Source organism: Heterocephalus glaber, unplaced genomic scaffold, assembly GCF_053883595.1.
Source record: "Heterocephalus glaber isolate CG9 unplaced genomic scaffold, H.glaber_assembly_v1.0 deba00001600, whole genome shotgun sequence".
In the NCBI taxonomy this organism is placed as follows: domain Eukaryota; kingdom Metazoa; phylum Chordata; class Mammalia; order Rodentia; family Bathyergidae; genus Heterocephalus; species Heterocephalus glaber.
The window spans coordinates 37,671,724-37,697,887 of record NW_028258372.1 but is presented as its reverse complement, the minus strand read 5'-3'; the positions used below and the strand labels follow the sequence as shown (position 1 = coordinate 37,697,887).

Genomic DNA, 26,164 nt, shown 5'->3' with positions numbered 1-26,164 from the left:
TTAGTTAACATCTCTGTGCCTTATTCCCTCCTCAAGGAAGCTAATGCCTGCCAGGAAGGGATTGTGCTGGTCGAAGTATGCAGATCTCCTAGGGCCTTGTGAAGAATAATTAATTCTTGGCTGTATTCCCTGAGCTCACCACAGAGTCTGGCATGTAGTAGATTTCAGTAAACACTTGCCAAATAAATGAATGATGATCAATAAGTGATACAGGACAGCTGGACGGTTCCTGGACCTCTGAGCCTGATGGGCAAGCTCAGTGCCATGCATAACACTGTGGCCCTCAGCTTTTCTGTGCCCATGGCTTTACAGGGCACCACACTGGGTCTCCACTCCCACCGGGCAATGGCTCTTTAACACTTGCAGAGCAGAGTTGTACTCTGCTCCTCAGCACTAGACCATGTCCCTCTGTTTTTATGTCCTTTAAACTTCACCCATCTTAGAACACAACCCATAACCCAGTCTGCAGTCTACGCTGGGGAACCTTCCTTTGCTCTTCTGGAACATGGATCAAGATCGCCATGCCTGAGACTGGTGGATCTCAGACTGGTGTGAATCAGTCACCTGGCGGCTTTCTGGAGCACACATGGGTGGGCCCCTCCCAGCGTTTCTGAGACAGTAGGACTGATGTGCCCATAAAGGAACATTTCTAATGATTCCCAGGGAATGGCGATATTGCTGCAGGGCTAAACATACTTGGAGAACCACTGGCCCTCTAGCCTTCTCTAGGGAACCTCCCTCTGTTCATAACCTGTGACCTTTAAAAGCTGCATACTCAAGGTCAGGTTCTGTCACCCTTTCATGCTGAGAAGTCACTGAGGCCCTGGGTCCTCCCAACCTGGCCCTTGCTCCCAACCTGGGTCCTGGCTGGCCCCGCCTGAGCCCAATAGCACTCACTTGGAGCTGGCTCTTGAGTGGCCAAAGGACAAGTCTTTGTTGCAGGAGATGGGCGGCACATACACTTGGTCCTGCTTGGAGGTACAGGAGGGTGGGCGTACAGGGCACTTCTTGGTGGCTTTCTGGCCACTACAGGTGCTGTAGAAGCTATAGTGGTTCTGGGTGGTCTTGTGGCCCTTGGTCAGCGTGCCCTTGCGCAGGGTGCCCTTCGGGTCACAGTAGAGGTCGGGCTCACTGCGGCTTGCCTTGATTTTCTGCATGAAGCAGATGTCGCTGCCTGCGCCAGGGGTGGCACAGCTGCCCCGAGGATAGTGGCGACTCCAGTTCTCCATCTGGCTGTAGGAGCTGAAGCGCCTGTTGTCTGGCTCCCGCTTGAGGGTCCCATTGAACATCTGGACAAGGGAAAGGAGAGAGGCTGAGTCAGGCTTCCTGATGGGGGAATCCTGGACCTGCCTGGCCGGAGAATACAGCTCTTTCCTGGTTCCCTTAGTAAGGTTCAGAAAAGCCAGGAATGTTCGGAGAGGAAGGAACTTTAGCCATCGTCTCTAGGTTACCTTTTAAACTGCAGGTTGCAACTCACTATGGATTAGGAAATCACTGTAGTGGATTGTGCTCATTATTATTAAAAATAGTATCAGGGCCAGGGATTTAGCTCAGTGGTTCTGGCACCTGCATTGCAAGCGCAAGATCCTGAGTTCGATCCCTGGTAGCAAAAAAAAAAAAAAAGTATCAAATAATATACCTGGGAATATAAAACACCAGATCATAGTGCACATGTGGTTTTGTGCAACAGTGAATGAGTACAGGATTGCAATGTGAAAATACTTCTTACTGTCACACCAACAAAGTGTGACAGCCATCAATCTGGCCACCAGGGGGAAGTTCTGCAGGAGGCTGCAGGCCCAGGGAGGAGGGGCTTCCCATGGTCCATTGGTGAGGTGAGGATGAAAGCGAGACTTGAACTTGGGTCTCCGGACCTCACCCTGTCACCTTGGGTCACTCCCAGACCCCAGCAGCTTTTAACACACCCAACCCTCCTGGGTCATTTGTACGCAGGGCTCAGAAATGTCTGTTCCAGCCACAGCTGTTGCCACTGTCATTTTCTGCTATATTCCTCATGCTGTCTCCTTTTTGCCAGTGCAGCAAGCAACTGGTAACAAGCCTCAAGGGCCTCTCAAAGGCCCCAGAGGCACCATATTCCTGCTCCCAGGCCTCTATTATAGGAGCTGGCCCTCGGGACCCATTGGCACCTAGAGGAGGCCCCAGTGCTCTTGGGGTGGCACACATGGTGGACCTCTAGGCTTTACTGTTAAGGTGGCAGCAGTGAGACTCTGGCAAAAGCTCAACCCAATAGGAAAATGTACCCTGGACAGTGAGGCATCCCCAAGTCTCTGTGAGCCCAGGATGGGGTTAGCCTCCTTGGGAGGAGTCTGCAATGCCAGACCCTCAGTGGGATTAGCTCTGGGCCAGAACTGTCCTAGGAAGACTTTCCCAGGAGCTTGCAAGCTGGTGGGTCTGGCCTGCTGGGACTTGTCCTCATACAAGAAAATCAACATGGAACCTGATAAAATGTCTCTACACAGGTGCTGACTTGGGACTCGCCTTTGCTGGGATAAGCCAGACCCACATCCAGCCCAGAACCTGCCTGCCCCACCCAGGGGATGGGGTGGGGAGACAGAGACGGGGGGGGGGGGCGTCTGGGCAATTCCCCCTCTACACCACATCTAGCCATTACAACTGGGGGAGGGGCTGGCCTTCACCTGGGTCCTCCTTTTATTTTTTTTGGTACCAGGGATTGAACGCAGGACCTTGTGCTTGTGAGGCAGGCGTGGCACCACTGAGCTAAATCCCTGGCCCCTCCTGGGTCCTCTTTCAACTCTTCAAGAAGTCACAGAAAGCAGGAAACACCCATGGTTCAAGCTCCCAGAATGACTGTGTCAAGCTGCCAGTTAGAAGTCATATCCAAAACTCAGGAGCCACAGAGTGTTAACCTTGGCAATGGCATTGCATCCCCTCACCCACGCGGCCAGCTGTGTACTCAGGCAGTCGAAATTTTCTTGCTCGAACTGGGTCAAACCAACCTACCCCAAAGGAAACTGGTGTCTGTGGGTTGGAAAGGCACAAATGGACAATAACAAGGCAGAGGAGGAGGAGCTGGGAGTTCCTGAGCATTTGGACATGGAGTGGGCACCTTGCAGCTTACACGAAAAATATGCAACAAGGCCTCCACTGATTCTGGCCGTAGCCACACTGCATTCTTCTCTGGGGAAGGAAGGTGGAAGGTGGCACTTTGGAGGGAAAGCTGAGCCTCTCCAACAACAGACCAAGCCTTAGAAGGAAATGCAACAAGGAGCTCCCTTGTTCTCAGTAAATGACACACTTGGACATCATATCAGACACCTGATGAGAAGTCCAGATGCTCGCCTGGCCCAAATCCAGAGAAGATGTGATCATGCTGATTAGGCCTGACACAGGCTCTGGGCTTTGCTCTCCGCCTGGGAAAAGGAGCAGCAGCAGCCCTGGCAAGTCTCAGCTGGGATAGGTTGCCCCCCAGGAACAGGCTCTGGTGCATCCCCAGGGGAACGGCAAGGAGGGGCTGCATCTGCCAGCCCCCCCGCAGCCACACCCCAACGGCATCATCTACTCCTGGGCACCCCACCCCGGCTCCTTGAGTCACAGTGCTGGTGGCCCGTGTCGTCTGACTATGGCGATTGTGGATAGCTGTGGGTGGCTCTTTGCCATCACTGTGTCCCTTTGCTGTCACTTTGACAAGCAGGAGAGAAACTTCTCAGCTAGATCTTGCCCTCCCCCAGACCCACGAGGCTCAGAGGAGGCTGGCTGCCACTAGCCCTCCCTGCACAGACGGTCTGTGCGCCAGTGGTAGGCTGAGATGGCAGCAGTGTCTTGGGGATCCAAGAGTATTCCTCAAGTCTCCCGCTGGGACTCACACAACAGTATTTCCTTTTGTGGCTGGAGCTGGCATCTGAGGCTGGGCAAGTCTTCATCCTGTAGGATGCCCCACACATCACAGGATACTTAGCGCTAGCAATACCTGTCATTATGATTAGCAAAAATGCTCCCTCCCCGCATTTCCAAACACTCTTCCTGGTCCCAAGTGAGCAGCTGGAGCCAGAAGAGACTGTGTGGGCAATGGGCACACGTGGGCAGCAGGTAAGGGAACTTTGTGGCCAATGCCCAGCCCCACACTCAGATACTCTGCTGGCAGCCTCCTCTTTGAATATAAAGGACAGTGACACACACAGACACACACTCCTTGTCTGGCTATCCCATGGTTCTTTGGGAAACTCCAGCCTCAGGTGGGATGATCCACGGATCAGAACATTCCAGACTAGAAACTCAGCTTCCCAGGAACAGGGCTGACCATTCAACCAGAGAATAGGCTAGGCTGGATGGGCTGAAATGAGGGTGCACCCAGAGTTTCTCCACTTGGACTCCAATGAGGGTCCTGGGGGTCAACAGTCAGAACAATAGGCTAAGACAGGCCTGGAACACTGTTCCTGCTGGGGGCCTCCCCAGCCCAATCCTGTTCTCTCTTTCTGCTGATGACTTAGGTATCTTTCTCCCCTTCTTGGAGAAGTGTGCTCTTTTAACTCCAAACTGAATGCTCCTCTCTCTTCTGAGGAGGCCTCAAATGGGAAAAGCTCCAGTTTATCCAAGGTCATTCCACAGCTATTCAGAAGAGATGGTGTCTGTCTGTCTTTCCATCTGAGAATCCTTTCTGCCCCTTCCCCACTGCACAGACTGTGGTCATGACTTTCCTCAGTTTCCCCCTGGGTCTCCCCAGTGCCTCCTACTTGCCTCCAGCCAGCCGCTGGGGCTCTGGTCCCTGCCTCGTAATGCCTTTGCCTTCGCTTCCCTCAAGGGATGCTTCCACTGGCACCTGGCATTGCTGGACAGTTTACAATGTCTCTGCTTCTTACAAGGCAAGCACCTACCCAGCCATCTCTATCCCTCCCAGTACAGCCCCTTACACCGTCCCAGGACAGCAGCTACAACCTGTGCCTCTGCTTCAGTAAGCCTCATCACTGTCCTGTGTCTCTCTCCTGGCCTTCCTGCTTGCAAATCTGACCTTTGCCCCCCAGGACTGTGCTCAAACCTCATCTCTTCAAGCCTGCTCTGCCATAACCTCAAGTGTCCTTCACACACCTAGTTACCTGTGGTCTTGTTTGCTCTCTAGTTGCTAATGTGGGCTCCTGTCATTCCTCCAAGCTCTTAATGATGTCAAGCACAGGGCTGGGCTCCCTGCAAATGCTCGCAGAAAGGGGTGCTGTGACTGGTTGTGAAATTTTGTGCTAAGGGTGCAGACTCTGCTCTGGTTGCTAGGCACTGGGGTTCTCATGGCCTCCAGGCCACCATACATGAAGTGAGCTCCTAGAAGGCAAGAGGGCTCAAGACAGGGTCCACTAACTTGTGCTGGTGTCAGAGCCTGGGTTCGGTCCACAGCGGTCCACAGTGAGTCCCACAGAGTTCTGCTCTAGCTCTGGCTGACCAGACAGAGGCTGCCTGGCTCCTCGGCAGTTGCGTATGTGCTGGGCAGGACAAGATGAAAAGAGTGTCTGTGTGCCCAGCTATTAGCCCATTTTGAAACCAAGCTTCTGGCAGCAAGGTGGGGCCGGCCCAACTAGCTCTCCCTTGGGGCACACCCTGCTCTGTCCTGTGAGTCACACACCCAGCAAGGTGCCCAACAGGGTCACCTTCAGCAAGGGGATTTCCCCACGGCCTTCACATGAAATTGAGTGTGCACACAACTTCTGGGGTCCTTGTGCCTCTAGGGCCTGCACAAGGCTTTCCCAAGAAAGGACAGTGAAAGGACAGGTTCCACGGGCCATTTTTAGCACCTACCACTGCCTGTTCAGCACCAGAGGGGCGCTCATGCAGCAGACATAGCAGCCCTCTTGCATCTTGCTGGGGTTTCTTTTGGTCAGGCAGGGCTAGGCAGCTCAGATCCTCTCCCAGTAAGGTGCCCATGAGGAAACACACAGCATGGGCATGGAGAGTTCTCCCAGAGGGGCAGGGTGGCTGCTTACTCGGCAGGCTGGAACAGCGTGGGAGCCTGAGTCACCAAAGATGGGACCTCAGCACGGAGAGTGTCAGTCCCCAACTGTTCTGGGCACGGCCCTCTTGAGAAGCTGGGGTCCCACCCAGGGCCAGCCCTCTGTTCTTTTCCTGGCACACTGCTGTGAACAGAGCAGCCCCAGAGCTCAGAAGCCCAGCCGTCTGGGCAAAGAGCGATCCCTGTTGGCCTTGGAGGAGGCTGTGGGTGTGCCTCACTGTGGAGTCTTCAAAGGCAGGGAGGAACTACACTCATGGTTTTGTCACCAGCACCCTGAGAGCCACGGTGCCTGTCCAGGAACCCCCTCAGGAGCCACCTGATGGATGACTGAAAATTGAAGGGCACTGACTGGTGGATGACCAGCTTTCCATCTACTGAGAAGAGACAAAAGTTTTGTTGCCCATCCTGAGAGTATAACTTTTCCCAGAGATTTAGTTAATAATGGTTACTGTCCCTTGTAACCTTTGAGGAGTAGAAATCTGAGCACACATCACAGCCAGTATTTACAAATGTTTGCTGAGAAATGAGGACAATTTTTCTAAAGTACGGAGATAATGGAAGCCCAAGTAGAAAAGACCGTATAGAACTCTGGGCTACAGGCCAGGGATCTTTAGGGAGGTACCACTCTCTCCAGGGAGGTCATTAATCTGGCATGAAGGAGGCATCTTGGCCTCTCTGCTCTAGGCACCATGTCCTTGTAGGTGGGTGAGGGCTCAGGCTCATGGCTCATAGTGGTCAGTGGGAGGCCCCCAGCTGAGAGTTGACACTCCCTAACATCTGCTGTCTAAACCACTGGCCAGGCCAGCTCCAGCACCCCTCTCTGTCTCTGTCCCCCATGCTCCTCTACATAATCACTAAATCATGGGAAAGAGAAAATTCCCTAAATGCTCCTCGGTTGCCTCTCCCTTCCACACTGGAAAAGTAGGTTTTTCTCGGCTCTGACACTCCTAGGATGGGCTTGGGAACTAGGATCTTTGATTCCACATGCAGATATCTGTTCCCTTCTGGAACGTGTGTTTGTCACAGGCCCAAGTGACAGAAGACCTCAGCCCTCAGTCATTCCTTTCCTATAAGCCCAAACAAGTTGGAGGCCTGGTCGCTCTGCCTTCCAGGAGCCCCATGTTTGGTGGTCATCTCTTCCAGCTTTCTAACCCAGAGGATGGCCTAACTGTCCCAGTGATGGGTCATCTATGGAGGGGAAGGGGAAGGGACCATGCTGATGTGAAATCACTCCTGGAGTTTTGGAAGATGGGCCAGCTTCCTGGGACATTTGAGGTCAGAAAAATCCCCCTGGGCTAGGGACCCCCAATCTGTGCTGGGTTGTCAGAGGGAGGCTGGCTGGCCCTGATGCCACTCTATACACTGAGACCAGAGGTGTTTCCTAGCCCCAAGAAGAGGAAGGCCAAAGGCTGTGTTGTGGAAACACCTCAAGGGAAGATGCATACCTGACCCCAAGAGTTCCACACAAAGCCAAAGGTATTGAGAATCTACTCCTGCTGATTAGTCAAAAATCTCACTCAAAGGGAGGGACATTTGGTTGGGTCCTCCTGTGCTTGGATAACAGATCTCCCCTACGGGAGATGAGCAAGCACATATGCGCGTGCGCACATGCACACACACACACACACACACACACACACACTGCCATATGCATGCCTGGGACACACACACACTTCGCTAAGAGTGAGCTTGGGTAGGGAAGATCTTTGGAGGTTCCTTGAACACATGCTGGAATTCTCTAGCAGGAACAGTGTTTTACAGTCTACAGAGGGTTTCTCCAGATATGATCTTGGTAAAGTCTCGAGGCACTGGCCCCTCTTCCACCTGACCAATAAAACATCAGGGCAGAGAATGCAGCCTTATTCTCCATCTGAGCATATGAAGTCTGCAGAATGTGAGGCTTGTCCAAGGCCACCTGGCTAAGATATGACAGGCCTTGACCAGGATTCAGGTCTCTGGCCTCTCTGCAAGCATGTCTTCTGTGGACACCCTGCCACCAATCGAGATGACATGAGCAAAGACTAAACAGCAAAGAGCCTGCCTGCATACTAGTGGTTCTCTGCAAGAATGACACCTACATCTCTCTCCAGTGCTTGGCTGACTCCTAGAAGACCTCCTCCTCAGGGATTCTGGGCCTAGGAAGTGCCTGCTCCTCTTCCTCCTCTGGCTGAACATGGAAGGTCCTTGAATACTTAAGAAGAGTGTAATTCTTTAGATGCATGACACAGTTTTACGCCCCCCCCCCCCCCGCAAATGGACTGAAAGAAACTCTGCCCCAAAGGATGCCAGTGGAAAAGGAGAACTTGTGGTCATAACACCTGCTCTACCTATCTAGGGCCACACAAGAGAGCTCAGGTGCTGAACAGTGACTGCTTGGTACCCCTTCAACCACACCTGCCCCAGATGCCCCGCTGAGCACAAAACTTGGACTGATGTTAAGATCAGTAGCAGAGGCTGAGCCCTGGGGTCTCCCAGAATTATTCAGGAGTCTTGCTGAACTTCTTTGGGTTCAGAGAGCTGCTCCAGTCCTCTCAGGTGGTTGGGAGTGAGGGCTGAACACTCCCACTCTGCCTCCAGCACTGTGGGGGGCTTCCTGAGGGCTGAGAAAGAGCTTGGGGCTGCTCCTTTGAGTCCAAAGGGTAACTCAACCCACAGCGCTCAACATTGGTACAGGGTTCTGCAGATGCTCACTCAAAAGCACCATCTTTACCTTCTCCGTCAGAAATGTCATCAGCCGGGCATGGAGCTGGAGACCTTGGTTGGCACCACTTGGGCCCCTGTCCTTTTGGCTCTCAGCTCTCCTTCCTGCCTGCTGGGCCAGATGGGGGAACATCATCTGGAATAATTAATTAATGACCCCAAATCTACCCAAGTGCTGGCCATGCACTGCTGGTGGCTTGAGGTGACTTTAGGAGACTCAAGGACAGGGCAGTAACTACCACAGAAGTACAGAGAAAGCTCTTCCTTGCTCTATCTGCTCACCATGGAGCGAACATCTAGGCAGAAGCCAGAGTGGTTCTTTATCACTGGCCAACCTCCCTTTCTGAGCAAAACAAACCAAAATTTTCTCTCAGGTAAACCATGTTGTTTCTCCCTGTTTATTATTATTGGCTAATAGGATCATGGTTAGTCTTCCTTTACAGCAAAGGTCACTGTAATTTAACATTCGAGTCAATGACAGTTTCTTTTTGAACTATATGCACTGGAATTTAAAAATAATTCCTTGAAACATAAGTAAATAATAATTGGTGTGATGATTTTGGAAAAATTGTAACAACAGAGTGCCAGTGCTGGAGGGAAACGCGACCACCCATAGTGGCGAATGGAACCGGATGTGGGCGCACGCAGGAGCATGCGCACAGAGTTTGAAGACAGCGCTGGTTTTGGTTTTTCCCCTGTCTAGCTGTGAAGCCTTAGGCAACCACCTTGCACCTCCAAGCCTCAGTTTTCCCCAACTAGACCTCCCTACAAGGCTTCTGGTGTTTGGCAGTCTATGATTCAGACCGTGCTGAAATCACAGCCTCCTTCCCAGACCGACTCAACCCTGCCTTCCTCCCCTTCCAGGCCACGCCCTGGTGCCAGGGCGGGGGCGGAGTGGGAGGAGCCCCAAGCTGCTGCTCTCCGCACCTGTGTCTCCGCCCCCTGCCCCCCCCCCCCACCCGATTTGATTTTGTTTTTCAGCTGAGTTTGCTCTCCTGGAGCAGGCAGGCCTCGCAGAGACTTGCCAGGGCCCTGGGGGAGAAAGCTGGGCCTCACCCTAGCGAAGGGTGGGGATGGCTCTTCCACCCACTTGGGAAATGCTGCTGCATTTGTCTCACTGGGCGCAGTGACAAAAGGAAAATTCTCAAACCAGCAAAGAGGCATTAGAAGATTCCCCCTGTGCTTTATTTCCAAGGCCCTTCCTGGTGTCCCCGTTTCCGGGCTTCCGAGGCTGGAAGGAGAGAAGTCCTGACTGACCCACTTGTCCCCCTTCCTGTCTCCTTCCCCTCCCCACTCTTCAAGCCTCCTCAAGTCTGCTGGGCTCCCTTCTCCCAGATGGGCCTATGAGGTGCTGGGCAAGCCCCTGCGCTGCTCTGGGCTTCATTTCCCTGCACATCAAATTGGAATAACAATACCTTGCTATCTGCCAATCCTATCTGCCAATCCTACAGAGACAGAAGGATTTAGTGCCAAAATGAAAACGTGTACACTGAGTCAATTCAAAATGTGATCCTAATTCAAAGGATGACGGAATTACAGAGGACCTGAGAGCTGATTTTGAGAATGTGGTAGGGCCAGGGCAGCCTGAGGACACCCCACGGTTTATAATCCAGCACCTGCAATCTGCATCCGCAAATCTCCATGCCTCTGTGCCCACTTCTTCATTTACAGACCATGAAAGCGAAGCTGCAGAGGTCTCAGTCAGTGTGTGCTGCAAAATTCAACAGTTAATTATATCCTTTCTGTTCATTGTTATTAACTGTAGTGTAAGGATTCTAAGGACTTGTTGGTTGAGTAGATTAGTTTTTCAAAACCTCCCATCCCCTTAAAAAGGGGCCCTAAACAAAACTCCACTAATTTCTTCTGGAGAAAAATAAAGAAGTTTATAATTATCTTTGTTTCTTCCCTCTAACATTTCAGAGGCTGTATTGGAATATGTGTGTTTGGGGGTGGGTGGAAAGAGAACAATAGCCAACTTTTCAGGAAGCTTCTTTCTTGGGAGAAGACACTATTCCACTCTCTGAGACCAGAGGATTATCTGCCTCCCAATATCTGATTAGCATGGAAGAAATCGAGAACAGGTACATGACTCTAAGCATTAGTTTTCCCAGCCTGGCCACACATAAGCTCAGAGCTCAAACAAAGTGGATTGAGACTCTGAAGGCTGGCTGGTTGGTCAAGCTAAGGCCGGCTTCTGTTGTCTGTGGGAGAGCGGCTTTTCCCCCATAGGTCTTCCAGGAAGGGTCTGCTGCTGATAGTGTCCTGGGCTGGCTACGCTTGGCACTTCACACAAGCTATGCAGCTGCCACAGTGATTTCTCTCCTGAACATTCTGACCTAGTTGCCCTGGCTTTCCCTTCCCTCCCCAACACAGGGCTCCACACTCGGGCCAGTGGCCATGAGGTTATGCTGCTCCTCGCTTAGGCAGGAGGATGGGCACTCAGCTCAGCCGGCATGTACACTCGGCTCAGAGGGGCATCTAGAGTTCCAGGCCCTTTGGGTTGGCTGCTGAAGAGCAGGGAGCCTGGCAAGACCTCTGGAACCAGCAACTCGCAAGCAGCTGCCTCCTGGGGAGGCCTAGTCCTCACGAAGGATCGGCAAGAGTCTCTCAGGCCATAGCCCTGGGCCCAGGAGCCATCCTCTGCTTACCATCTCTGCCTTACTTCCTCTGGGAGCCTGTCCCCACTTCCTCTACCTAGTGGGTCTCACCCTAGGGGACAGCATTTCCATTTATGCACTGGAAGCATGTCTTCCTGCCTTTGTAGGCCCATGTTGCCCCATGGGGACAACTTCCAACTTCAGACACCAAATATAGACATCAGAGTGGCAAGCAGATGACCTTCCTGGTCATACACCCAGGACCCAGCAGGGAGAAGGTCCTAGCCAGAGTTCCCTGGGCGACAGTGGAGAACTGACCCCAGACTAGAGCTTCTTCCTTGTCTCTACATCCTCTGTGGACTCTTAAAGAGACTGCCCTGGCTTCCCCAGTCCTCAACCAGGAGGAAGGACCTCAAGCCACGTGAGAGGCTAAAGTCAGCCACAGAGGGAAAAGAGAGATGAAAAGGAAGCTCCTTCTGTTCAGCCCCAGCCATAAGAGTGCCAGAAACAGGGCCAAAGCAGAACTACTCTGGGGTCTGTGGCTTATAAAGGAGGGCCCATGCCCAAGGGACCTACAGACACACGAGCTTGCTATAGACCTCTGCTTCACCGTGTAAATGCAGGGAGTGTCCCCGTAGCAGTGACTTGTCTGTGAGAATGCGCCACATGCTTGCTGCTGTCTCCCCCAGGGAGGGGCGCTCCTGGAGCTGCCTGCCTGCTCTCCCTCGCCTCCATTCTCTCGCAGAGGCACATGCTGTCCCTTGGCAAGTAGGATCATTGCCTTTTCTTGTTGGGTGAGAGCCTGGGGCTCTTGTGGGACCCTCCTATCTCCCAGGGCTGGGTGGGAGTGAGTCACAAGCTGGCAGCAGGGCCACTGAGTTGGCAAACACAACAATCACTCCTTCGGGAGCAGGAGCCATGCCTGCCTGGGAGCAGGAGCCCATGCTCTATGCTCCATCTTTCCCTTGCCTGGACTTTTCAAGAAAAGACAGTGCAGCAGGCAGTGCACCTGGAAAACGGCCCTCAGAGCTGAGAAGCGAGGATGGTGTCTGAGTTTTAAGTCAGGGGAGCTACTCAGTAGAGCTATACCTGCTGTGACTCAGTTTCTCCTCTGTAAAGCCAACATAAATGAAATCCTACCACCTCTCCCTCCCATTGCAAGGGCTAATTAGCTGCTGTTTTCCTGGTGCCAGGAGGTGCTGGGATGAAAGCACAGAGGAAGCGCTGAAGTCTTTGTCCATCTGGAGGCCAGAAGCAGAGATCAGCCAGAGGAGTGGACCTTGTCTTTCACCTTTGGCAGACCATGAAGGTTTGGCTTTGGGGCCCTGTAGCTGCCCTGAGCCATATGGAATCCTAAACGAGTCTGGCTAGGGGGATCTAGTCCAAATGGCTTTCTCCGCCATCGAGAAAACCACACTCTAGACAGGCAAAGCACATTCCAAGTTCTTCAGCTTGTAGTAGCCCAGCTGAGACTGGAATACAAGCCTCCTATTGCTAATCTATCCATAATCCTCCTACTGCCCTTTGAGATAGGAACTTTCACCCATTTTAGAGATGGGCAAGCTGAGGCTCAATCAGATTAAGAACTTGACTAGAATCATGCAGGTAGTTAAGGGGCAGAGCTGGGATTTGAACCTAAAGTTCAGGGTCAGAATCCAGAGCCCATTCTTCTGCACCAAGCTGCCTCTGGGCACAGCTTCCATTAACTATGCATTGGCAAGGACAGTCTCTTCCTGCTACTCTTTGGGGAATGGTCTTGTGTTTCTCCCTGGAAACCCCTCTTCAGTACTTGGCACCTGTTTTTGCTCTGTGGATACTCAGTCAACACAGCTAACTGACTGCAGGTGAACTGCCGACCTGAGAGCACTGTGCCTGGATTTCCCACGGCCCACTGAAACTTAATGCAACCACCATCTTTCATCTGTATCAGGCCTCGCTCAAGTTGCTTCCAGCTTAGGGTAGGCAGGATCAGCTCTCCTCAGGCTAAGGGTCTCTAGTACATTGTCCAAAAGACCCTATCATGATGGAATCATCAAATACTGATATATCATTTAATCAAGGGGCTGAGAGAAAGAGCAAAGAAAGACAAAGGCAGAATTCTCCCTCATTATGTTCCTGGGGATTCTCACTCCTAGGGTGCTAGGCTGGATTTCAATGAGCATGGCGGGAGTGATTCAACATGGTGGAAACCATGGTATGCCCTGTTCCAGATTTCCTGCCTGATGCTACCTGCATAGCTTCTCTCCTCTATAGATCAGGTCCTAGGAAGGATGGTCTACTCCAGTCCACAATCAAAGAGCATGTTACTTACTATAACTCCTAGAAGAACTGACAGATCAAGATGTGTTTCTCAATTTGAAAATAGAAAGCCCTTTAGTGTTGGAGTTGATAGAAAAAGGGATTGCCAATCTGAATCTAGATGCATTCTCTGGAAGTTGAAAGTATTCACTTGCATCAGGATTATCTTGGACACACCCATGTGATAAAGCCTATTTTCATCTTTGGAATAGAAGCGCCAGGCCTTCCAAGGGTTCCAGCTGTCTATTTCTTTCATCTTGATCTTAGCTGACCAGAGGAAGGTATATAAGTGACTTAATATGAGGACAAGTAAGAGGGGCCAAAAGACCTTTATTTTCTTACCAGAAGTGGCTGCAGCCTGAGATAATTCTGCTTGAATTCCCCAGTCTGATTTTTATTATAGGAATGACTAGGCATTTCATTTGCCAGACTTAGGCAAATAACAGAATTAGGATATTAGTTGTATTTGAATTTTAGATAAACAACAAAGAAATTTTCAGTAAAGCTATGTCCCAAACATTGTACTTTGCTGTATTTTATGCAGTAACCTTACCCTAACCTCATTAATGTTTTTAGCCAAGCGAACCCAGCTTGAATCCAGGAAGGCAAAAGCAGGGCCAATTCCCGGCTTCTCTTGTTGGAGCCCCATAGAGCAGGCCCAGTTAGAAGGCGGGAGGAGAGGAAGGAAGGGATGTGACTTCGAGGGTCTTTTGCAAGTCCCTGGAACACAGTTGTAGCGATAAAATATGGAGATTGTGGGACCCCATAAAATGGCCATCACACAAAAGTACAAACGTCTGGAGTGATGAAAATACAACTCCACCAGGTTAGGAGTTAGGAGGCCAGGGATCTAGGTTGCTACACCATTACCCAGCTGTGCGGCCTTAGAGGAGCAATTTATCCTCTCTGGGCCTGAGTTTCGGCAAAATGTAATCCGCACTGGGACTCTGATGTTCCTAAGTATGGCTCTGAGAACTGGAACAGCGGAGCTGAATCTGAAGGTCAGGCAGTGGGGCTGGGGGGCCCCATCTTTCACCCCACCCTTCTGCTCCCTGCTCTGCCTGAGGTCTTTGGGACTCTGGGACACAATGATGTTCTCCAGTATCCTGTCTTTGAAGGAGAGGAGTGAGTCATGTGACCAGAGAAATGCAGAGAATCACTTGGTTCAATGACTTTCTTCGTACCAGTCTTTTCTATTCATTAAGCCCCTGGCTGCTTTTTGTATTTCAGACTTTGTTTTAAGGTTTATTTTATTACAAGACTCTCTATATTCAGTTTTCTAAATTTGTGATATGAATTGTCATAAATTATAACTAGTGTGTTTTTTAATCAGAAAGCTATTAATTGATTAGGAATATAAGGCAAAACTATACTTTTAACACATTGTTAGTATTTGCTTTTAGGTTTTTTTGTTTTTTGTTTTGAAGACAGAGTGTCATTGCGCTGTTCAAGCTGGACTTGAACTCACTATGTAGCCCTGGCAGGCCTTGAACTCATGGCAATCCTCCTGCCTCAGCCTCCTGAGATCCTCTAGATTACAGGCACGTGCCACCATGCCTGGCAGAACTTGCTTTTGGAATTGCCTATAGTATTCTAAATATATAAGGTCCTTACATATATAAATAAAATATATACTCACTGACAAAAAAGTTTGAAGATGGTTTGAAATTAGGAGTTATAGCCAAATTTGAGGAGTGAGGTGCTCAAAGTGGGTGGCATGGTTTCTGATCAAACACGGGTCATGACAATAAAGAAATAATACTGGCTCTTACATGGCTCCTCAAATACACAGAAGGTAGCTCTAGAAACATTTTGAGCAGGGAAGGTGTTGGCGTAACACTCCAGGAGAGAAACTACGACAAGCTTGCATTCTATTTGTCTGTTAACCTCCGCTTCTCCCAACTTGACTGGAAGTGCACTGAGGGCAAGGGGAGAGTCTTTTCACCGGTGTCTGCACTGTACTTCTCTGGCTGCTGTGCCCCAGCAATTGCTCAATACCAGAGGCTGAGTGAATAAAAGGATCTGCAGGAAATGGTCCTTTATTAGCTCTCAGAAGCTCCTGAAAACATGCTGACCATGCGTGTACAGACAAACCACACCCTCCTCCCCATGCTCCCTGCCTTTGGCCACCATATTGGTTACCCCAGAGGGTGGGAAATAAAACATTCCAAGCCAGTTGTACCATCTATGGGAAAAATCCCACAGGCATGGGATTATCTCACGCCACAGATCTCTATTACCATTTCTCCCGCTCTTTTCTTCCCTAAATCTGGACCCCATTTGGCTTTGCCCGGTGTTTGGCTAATTATATGTCTGGCTCCAATATCAATTATTCCACTTCCTCGCTACTCAGCCCCCTCCCTCTGCCAAATCCGTGTGTGTGCTCAGCTCTTCCCTGTTCCCATAGCCTCTCCTGAACTGAGAGGAGACGGAACATGCCTCAGCAGCTACCCTGTCATGAGTCACGTCTGCAGTCCTGCCAGCAAAGGAGTGAGGAGGGTTGGGCCTAGGGTGGGGGAAGGAAAGGGATTTTCACTGGTTAGAAAATGGGCATAGGGAGGGGTGGGGGCTGTTTGGGAGCATTAAGGGCTAGTGAAACAGCTGAGGATTGAGTTAATTACCAATGCCCAGTGCTCAACATGGGCCATAGAAGGATGTTTTCTAGAAATACCTCCTCCCATTTCCATGGTACACTGTCCGTGTCGTAACACTTGCAGCTAATGTAACATGATATCAACCTGTGAGTGAAGTAGACACACAGGTATCATCACTCCCATCTTACACACGGGAATTTTATGATGTCCAAAGTGATCCCGAGTTTTATCTAAAGTCACAGAACCAGGGTAGAATCTGAAACTTCTGGCAATATCATGTACGCAGAGACACATGACGTCTCTATTATCAGCGTGATTATTCACTTGGGACTGCCGGTCCAGTAATTCTGCCTCCCTTGGTTTTAACCTAATCGAATTATCCTGTATCAGTAAGACATTTTCTCAGAGACTGTCTGGCCTTCATCCTTTGTGTCAAAACCCTTTCCCATCCCTGCCTGATCTGCCAGCTTATTGAGCTCAATCAGCTGGATTTATGTTGCAATGAGGGTGTCAGCTGACAACAATTAGAGGGGGGAAAAAAGGAAGTAAATTTGCAGCAAACTTAATTCATTCTTTCCTCTAGTTCCTAACCTGTAACACACAAGAAAGACAAAGCATCCAAAATTAGCCCTAACAAGAGCCGAAGGAATCGGGCCAAGGACAGAAGAACTCCAAACTCATAAACCACCCACTTTCTCCCCTGCCCAGAATCCCAGATCTTCAACAATCAGGAGTGAAAATTGTAAATAGGGCCAGGGATTTAGCTCAGTGGTTCCAGCGCCTGCCTCGCAAGCACAAGGTTCCGAGTTCAATCCCCAGTACCACCCCCTCCAAAAAAAAAGAAAGAAAGAAAATTGTAAATAATGTGGCTCAAAGCAAGCACTGGTGATCCTGGAGCCCCAAGAAGACCAAACCCCGGCTTCCCATGGAGAAGGAGGCTTTCTTCCTATCTGCACAACATCTCAAGGCTTCCCAAACAAGTTTCCAAGAATAATGAGGCCAATGTTGAAATCGACAAAAGTAAACAAAAGTCATAGAACTTGGGGAGCACAAGAAACGGTGTGCCACGTATCCTGGTATTCTTGATTTCAGAGTAGAAGAAAACTATGCTAGTGTGTACTATTATATTTAGAGCATCTGTCACGGAAGGGCACCTGGCCCAGAGCTAAGCTCAGTAAATGGACAGATGGGTGGAGTGAATTGAGAGCACAAGGAAGACAGAGACAAACCAAGATTAAACGGTCTAGAATAATCTCCAGCTATATTAACTACTTAAAATATGAAGAACTGTAGTAATTGGGTTTTTACGCACATTGGTTCATTTGATTCTGATGATAACAAGTAGACTTTGTTATATCTGCTTTATACCTGTGAGGGGCCTGAGGCCTGGAGTTAAAGTAACTTGCCCAAAGTCACGTGTCCCGAGAGTGGCAGAGTGAATTTGAGCCTAAATTTATCTGCCTGACAAACTCAAACAACATTCTCCAGTCCAGCACCAAGTCCCTTCTGCAGGAGTCACTGTAGTGGACATGCTGTCCTGGCCCTTGGAGGACCTTCTAGAGTCCCTCCATGGCCATCAGTACACACTGAAGAAGGAACCCCCTTCAGGATTTTCCTAGAACCCTAAAAAGTGATCCACAAATGGACTTCAAAAATTCAAACTTCTCTCAAATCCATGATTGAGTCAGACATTGGGAAATGAACTTTAAAAATGCCCTTTCTTTAGGCTTTCCCTAAAATGTTCTCACTTGAGACATTCAGAAATAGCCAATCAGCCTCAATTTGAGGCTGCACATGCAGCCCTCTATGAAATAATGGTCGGATCTGATGAGCCCACTGCACTGACCTCTGCCTGTGTTACTCTTTTTTAGCAACCAGTGCAGGCTTTCTCCACACGAACTCCAGACCATCCCCACAAACATTCCAGGTCTCTTTGGACGAAAGAAGTTTCTTACCGGATATCCCCATGAGCCATTTCCTGCCTGGAACTTGGAATAGTAGCTGCTCCGGCTGGTGGTCCCATAGTTGTTATAATTGTCCAATAAGCCATCATACATGGAACCTGGACAGCAAAGAAAGGGTTACGACAGGAGGGCCATGATCCTCACCCATACCTCCTCCTGGGGAGTCACCGCACATCCAGGTGCGTCATGCCCATGGGGAAGACAAGTCTGACCTCCTGAGGGAGGAGGGTGGAGAAGAAGTCTTCTCCGACTCTCTACCTCCTCTGCAGCCAGGGCCAAGGGAAAGGCCACCGCAGACTACAAGTGTGAGAGTCTACTGACTCCTTCCTAGGAGCCTAATGGCCGCCCGGGTCTTTGGGAAGGTTGACACCTACAAGTTAGGAGTTGTCCTGGAGGGTCTTGGAGCACTGCCACCCCCGCCCAGGGAATCATGACTCCACGTTCCACAAAGATCAGCTTCCCACTTGGGGAAGGCAGGTGGTATCTTGACATTCTAGGCGCAGAGCCCCAGGATCAGAGCACACAGCAGTACAGGCTGATTCCAGTCGGATTCCGGTAGGGATTCTGGATTCAGACTGAAGCCCAGCCCCCTGGGTAACCAGGTGATCTTCCATCCCTTTCTTCATTTTTGAGGTCCTCCAGCTGGTAAAGGGGGAGCAGTGATCAACCTCAAAGGACCCGTGAGGAGTAATTAATGTTTTCACAGTGCTTGGGGATCCCAAATGACAGGCTTCATGGGAAGAGGACAGTGTCATTAGGGTTACTAGCAGCAAAGTGGCTTTGAATCACAGAAATTAGAACTGGATTTTGGCTTCCTGGTGGGGCTATCCTCAATTCTCCCTTTCACAGATGGCGAGAGAAGTCTCCAAGGGGCAGCAGTAAATCTACAGGACACAGTCATGACTTTGCTCACCTCATTCCTTTTTTCTGAATCTGCCTTTTTGCCTTGGCTGCAACCATTGAATCCCATCCATCTTCTAAAGCTAAGGTCAAGACCCACCATCCTCCAGGAAGCACAAGACAATCCCTTTCAGCCTGGGAAAACATACTCTCCTATGTCTGCCTTCCGGTCTCTCCCTGCCTGGTGCCTTTCCTTCAGCTAGACTGGTGGCTCCATGAGGGGCAAACCACGGCTCTGTGGCCTAGATGCCAGAGCAAGGTTTGTACCACCTCTTATTAAATGTGGCCTCTGGGGATAAAGGTGAGTGGTACCAGTGAGCACCTCTTAGGAGGGATGTGCGTCTTTTCTCTAAAGTGCTAGCCAGAGTCCCCCATCAGAAACTCTGTCTAGTCTGGCATGGTGGTACACGCCTGTAAAGCCAGCTACTCAGAGGCTGAGACAGGAGGGTCTCAAATTGTGACCTGGGGAACTTAGTGAGACTCTGTCTCAAAATAAAATAAAAAGGAGCTGGGGATGTAGCTCGGTGGTAGAGCACTTGCCTATCACACACAAGGTCCTAGGCTCCTCCCCAACACAGAAAGGAGGAGGAGGAGAAGGGGCAGGAGGAGGGCAGAGGATGAAGAGAAGGAGGGGGAGGAGGAGGAGGAGGAAGAAGGGGAGAAAAGAGAAAAATAAAGAAACAAGAAAAAAGCAAAGGGGAAAGGGAAGAGAAAGGAAGGGGAGGAAAGGGCAGAGCAGGGAAGGAGAGGGGAGAGGGGGAAAGGAAGCCTGCGTAGGGAGAGCAAGCTGGATGCTGCTCTCCCCGGCTCTGTTAGCACCGCTCCTTAGGTCACATCCACCCAGAGGCGAATCTTCTTCCAGGGACTGGATTGTCTGAGCTGGGGGTAATGGCAATAGCAGAGGGGCAGCTCTGGAATGAGGCCAGTGTCTCTGCCTGAGGCCACCTCCTTCATCCAGATGACATCCAGGGCCCACGGCAGAAGGCTGATTCCTACCTCCTCTCAGGGAGCACCCAGTGGACACGAGGGTTATTGAGCTCGGCAGGCACAATGTGCCCTGGGTGGGGGAGCTGAGGGCTCTGGGTTGAAACTGGCCCTGGCCTGGCTTCTGGGCAAGCCACGTGCCCTCTCTGGGCCTCAGCTTCCCCTTCTGTAAAAAGAAGGCGTTGGCCCATTGCACCCCAAAGGCTCCACACGGCTCCAGGCCCCACGGCTGTGTGGTGACGGTGACACATGCCCGATGGCATTCAGAGCAGCCGGCTTCTCCTCCTGGGATAGGACTCAGCTTATAGGGAAGAAGAGCAGACAGCTAAGGCAAATCACCACCTCTGTGCCGCCTGCCTCAGGGTCACCCTGAAGGACTCCACATCCCTACCCCCCCAGCAGCCCACCCTCCCAGGCCTGGACCCCAGTCCCGAAGGACCTGTGCCCATGACGGGGGTCCAAGGACTGCAGTACGCCCACTGAGCTCTATCCTAGTCTAAGTTCCCTGTGAGTGTCTCCAGCTGCTCCTCACCCTCTCTGCAGAGCTGCTTTTCAGAAAGACTGGAGGCCTCTTGTGGAATCAGGAACCCAGAACTTGGGCTCACCAGGGAAGGGGCTGGAGCCAGGCACACAGTGAGGACCCTAGGAACTGGCATCCAGGCCTTGCCTGCCTCCCCTCTGTCCAGCCCACTTCTACCATCCCTTCTGATGCTTGGCAGGCCCCAGTGTGCTTGGCTTTCACCACATGAGTCGGTATTTCCTACTAAAGGGCCCGTGTGGGTCAGCCCGCTGCTTCTGGATGGCATATCTGTGGCAGGACAGACACAGAGTGCTACAGAGCCCCAGGGAGGCCTCCCACTCAGAAAGGAATCCCCTAGTAGCTCCCCAGGGCTGCACCCCTTGTGAGAAGGAATCCATGGGCATGACCTGACTCGTGGCTCTCTGTCTAGGTCATCAGATAAAGCGTCTCTTCCCTCAATGCCCTTCACCTGCCCCGCTGCCTTCTCCACACTTCTCTGTGATGAGGTGGTGGGGGACTGAGCCACGGAGGCAGGGGCTGGACACACAGATGCATGGACATACGCAGGCAAGGGGTGGGATGCCCTGTAATGCCCAAAGCCAGTCCCTAGGTCCCAGCAGTGCCTCTGGTGAAGACAGGCATGGGCTATAGCTCTCATGTGGTTGGGCCTTCCAGACAGCTCTGGAAGGATCCTCCAAGCCCCGTCTTCAATCAAGGGGTGGCTGGGCTCCCTGTGAGTGTGAGGTGGCCACCAGACCCACCAGTATTGCTTCTCCACCACAAAGTGGCTGCACTTACAGGACGGGGGTAAAGGGAGGGGAGGAGCCCAGAGATGTCATACACCGGAAGCAGCAGCACCTAGCAGTGTGCCAGATAACAGAAGGTGCAGGTGGCAGGTAAGCTCTGTGTATAAGCGCCACTCCCACACAGAAGCCAGGGTGTCTGGGTGGTAAGCAACATCCTCTAAAAGTCAAGTTCCACAGCAAGAACGTGGGGCTTCTCCAGGAGCATGACGGCGGCGATAGCTCACTTCTCCTCCACCTGGTTCTCCTCACTTCTAGGAAGCCTTGCCTGATTAATGACCTCTCCATTTCCATCTCACAATGGCACTGTCTCCACTAGCATGGGCTTTGGGCATCTTCCAAGGCATGAATCATATCGCATTTTTCCTTGGTATCCTGGGCACAGGGTACTGCTCTAGCTTCAGCTTGGCTCTTTTTTTTTGGTACCAGGGATCTAACTCAGGACCTTGCACTTTCAAGGCAGGTGGCAGCACCACTGAGCTAAATCCTTGGGCCTCGGCTGGCCTTTTTATCAAGCAGCTCTTTCTTCTCCCCTTCCAATCCCTAGAAACTCAAGGTCCCCGTTTAATGCCTGATGGGGTCAAGCTCCTTGAATTCTACTTAAATAGGCATTCCTCTACCCAAGGAGTCTCTGTTGGGCAGCATAAATCTGGAAAAGAAGAGCACAGACAGCCAAAGCCACCTCCTTGAGAAGGATTCCTGGTTCCAGGGGAGGTAAAGGGAGACAATCCAAGTACCTAGTTCACCCCACAGAAGCACCCCAACTTCCCAGCCAAGCATCTGCCTTCCCACCATTGTCTCCAGATGGTCGCATTCACCATGAGCAAAACATGGTGGCTTCCCAGCAAAGCTAGCAGCTGGCCCACCTTGTGTGTCATTCTCAGGAGACATCTGCCCACCACAGAAGCCCAAAGTCAAAGCACAGATGAACCAGAGTATCCATCACTCTCCTTAGTATACAGGCAGCATGGACTTCTCTCTCCACACAGCCTACCTCATCTTACGCCAATGTGAATTTTCAGTACGTAAAAACCACGTCAGAAAATCTACCCCTTGATGGTCATTGTCCCTATGCCCAGCTTCCCTTTGTTTTCTTAGACAATGACTAGATGATTCTCATTTGTGTCATAGTGCAGCTCAAGCTTTCTTATCTATGAAACCTTTGAAAACAGAGGCAGCTCCTTCTTTAGGACACAGGCCATGCTCTCCTGTGAGAGCAGGCAAGCCACTATAGAGATGACTCATCCTCTTCCACCACCAAGCTTTCAAATAGGTCACACCTGCTGCACCTGAAACATTCTTTTTCTTCTTCCCAGCCAATCCCTCTCCTTGCATTCAAAAATCAGCTCCTAAAGGTGACCCCACCCAGCTCTGAGCTCTTCAAACCCGCAGTGCATGTCAGCACTTGGGCCATTGCTGTACCAATTTCTAGCTGGCTTGTGTGTCCCTTGGAGCAAGGTGTTTGTATACTGGTTGTGTGTGTGTGTACACCTCTGTATTATTCTGGAAAGTAGGGCCTGTGTCTCCCCATTCAGGCTAGGAGCTCCCTAACCAAGCGATGGATCTTCTACTCCAACTGGACACCCCCATCTCAGGATCTGCTCCTGCAGACAGGAGGCTCTCAGAACACCTTCCTGCCTGACTAGCAGACAGTCCTTGGGGGAAAGAGGGCACCTGAGCGGCCATTCACCTCTCCTGCTCCCAAATCCTCTCCCTGGCTGGGCAGGGGTCACAGCAAGCTTTTCTGGAGGTTTATCTCTTGCTACTTGGTTTCCTGGTGTTTGGCTTTTTCTACACTTGAATCAAGCCTCCCTGTCCCTCGGTATGAAGAGCTTGAGGAAGACACCCATTGTTTTTCAGATTGAAGTCACCTTTGCCTCATCCCCTGAATACCTTCATGGTGCCCAGGGCTAGGCCCAAAATAAAGGGAATTTAAATGAGGTAACAGGAAGAACTGCCAGGAAGACACTTGTGAGACAATACCCCCAGAGGTGGTCATGAGTGGGCTGGATGAGCAGGATGGGCCAGGTGCCTGGAGGAGTGTAGTCAGCGTTCCCGTGTCTTCTGCCCGGCCACTGGGAGTGCCACGGATGGCCTCCCCCACTCCGGAGCTTCTAGGAGCCAGAAGAGGGCAGGGAGTTCACACAGCCTTGCCAGGCAGTCCAGCATAGTTCTTGGCCTTTCCCTGGCATGCGCACAGAACAGAAATGCCAACACAAGTGGCTGCGGCAGCCTGGCCTTCTCTTCTCTCTTCCTGGTGCATGTGACATTTGGCCCTGCTGGGAGGTGCTCAAGCTGGCCTCTGCTAGAATCCTGTTGCTCTTTCTAACAATGCACGCATGGCCATCACTAAGCCCAAGGACTGGGTGGGATGTGGGAGCATCCAGTGGGGACAGGCCTGGCACAGGGGCGGGCTGGTGGATTAGGTGGGCAAGGCTGGGAACAAGACTTGCTGCGACCCAGAGAAAACCTGTCACCAACAATTACTACACAGAATGTCCGTGTGTGTGTGTAAGGGGGAGAGGGGTGGGGTGGGGCCTGGGAGTTCTAATGTCCTCCTGCCCGTGCTGTCCTCTGTACTAAATTAGAATCTCTGACAGCTGGACTCAGGGACTAATTTTTTTTTTTTTAAAACCCAGGTGATTCCACTGTGCAGGTAAGTCTGGATCCAGTGGACTAGAACTTTTTCATATATCCTAGGATGTTTACAAGAGAGATTCAGTGACTGCGGAGCCTTGAGGGTGGAGCCTCTTGGCAGGACAGCTATGCAGTTTGGGCAAAGAGCTTGCAGAGGGAGGGAGTTAGAAGATCTGTCTCTGGAGTGTTGCCATCACAAAGCCCTCCTGACATGATCTAATCCAACTCTGACAGCTGCAGAGACCTGGAGAAAAGCACTGCCTTGTCCAAGTCCGAGTGTCAGCCAGCAGCAGAGGCCAGGCTGATAGTGGATGCTGCATAGTGTGGAGTGTGTAGGTGCTTGTGAGTGGTGTGTGTGTGTGTGCACATGTGTGTCTGTGTGTACATGTGTGGGAGTCCATGCTCATATGGGAGGTTGTGCATACATATAAGCTGTGCGTGTGTGTTACTTCTGAGTGTGTTTATACAGGTGTGTGTGCAGGAAGGCGTGTATATGTGTGTTGGAGTGTATTTATACACATGTAAACATGCTCATGGGTACACATAAGTGTGCATGTGTGTGTGCATTGTCTATACACGTGTGAGGATATTTAACATCCTTCCATTTTATTTTGTTCAAACATCATATACTTTCTAGAGTCAGAGTTTTAAACTTATAACAATTAGCATATTGGTATTTACAATTTGGTATGAGGGCAGAGGAGTTTGCATTCTAAAAATCTCTCTGCCAATGAGCTTAGCAAAAGACTGGGTCCAGGGAAACAAACATTTGCTGAGAAACACCCTAGAATACTCAGCATTTTTGCATGTGTTCTAACAGGCCAACAGAAATTCTGGCTAAAATGCCAACTTCGAGCCAAGATCCATTGTAAAGAAACAAGAATTAGTTCATTTGAAGTTTAATTAGTATGTTTTGTTGGTGGAACAAGCTACAGCACAAATACTCTCTACCATCTCTCATCTCAGCTTAAGTCCCGGGAAAACACCCCCAGAGTGATGTCTGTCCGCAGTCCGTGGTCAGGAAAGGGCAATTTTCAAGAGAGTAGAATGAGCAAAACCTACCCCCAGCAGGGGTTCATGCTGAGACACAGCCGAGCGCAAACAAAAAGCCACCAAAGGCGAGGGCTGCCAGGGCCGGCTACCTCGCTAGCGCAAGGCTGCCCTCTGGGAGCATGAACAGACACAGGAGCCCTGGAAGGCAAGCCAGGCACCTCCCAGGGCCAAGGTTGCCCCAACCCCAATCTCTGAGCAGAGGGACATAAAGGCTCTGCATTTTTTTGGGGGGGATCTGCATTTTAGGTGGGACATGGTACAGTGCTTCTGAGAAAAGCCAGGGGTCTGAAATAAGAATCACAGATATTTAAGCAGGCAGCATAGGCTGGTAGTGTTAGGCTGTCTCTGGAAACAATAACAAGAAAATGAAGCTCCTTCACGGAACTTCACATGTGCTGTGTGTTCCTGGTGGTGCATGTGTTGGGGCTGAGATATAATGAAATTTGGGTAAACCTGCAGGAAGAGATTTCAAACGAGCTCCCCAGGCCAGGTAACCAGTGCACTAGCCCCTCACCCTCACAGACAGCAAATTATTAACCCCCAAGGCCCTTTCCATCCTCAGGGAAGTCAAGATTCCCCAGCTAAGATCTTCTGCTGAGCTGCCACATCCCCCTTGCTTTCCTGTTTCCCACATAGTCCGGGAAGAAAAGTGCCTGACACTGCAACACACACAGGGACACTGAACGCCCAGGCAGCAGCATGGCAGTGGCAGTTCCATGGGTAAACAGGTAAAAAGAGTGACCTCTTTCTGCAGGTCTTCAGCCCCAGAGAGCCCCTCTGTCTCCCTGGGGACTTGATGACCAGGGGAGGTGTCTGTCTAGTGTGCCAGGTACCAGGGGGCCATGTGTGGAGACAGGTGTCAGATTCCTTCCACAGGGATCCTTCTCCAGCCCTGCGTGGCTCACTTCCCCTCATGACAAGACAGAAGAGAACCCAGGGATCTGAGGAAGAGCCAGCTCTGTCATCAGGACTGGGCCGTGGGGTGCTGATTCCTCACGGATCCTCACGGGGAGTATGGCTGCTCTGCCCAGCAAACCTGATGGGTGGGGCTGGCCTTCTTTAGATTGGGGTGGGATTCACGGGGTCCAAGACCCAGAGAAACCAACTCTTTGCTCTTGGAGGAGACTACAGGAGAACTTGAGT

The 26,164-nt window shown here is 51.0% G+C and overlaps 1 protein-coding gene across 1 annotated transcript in view; it reads right to left on the bottom strand.

The window, feature by feature from the left end:
* Nucleotides 1–26,164, bottom strand: part of Pkp1 (plakophilin 1) — a 44,868-nt gene that overhangs the window by 16,252 nt on the left and 2,452 nt on the right. The window contains exons 2-3 of the mRNA XM_004862253.3: nt 18,116–18,222; nt 898–1,289 (exon numbers count right to left, since the gene is read on the bottom strand). Of these exons, the coding sequence (XP_004862310.2) occupies nt 898–1,289; nt 18,116–18,222 (499 nt within the window). The remainder of the gene's footprint in view (nt 1–897; nt 1,290–18,115; nt 18,223–26,164) is intronic.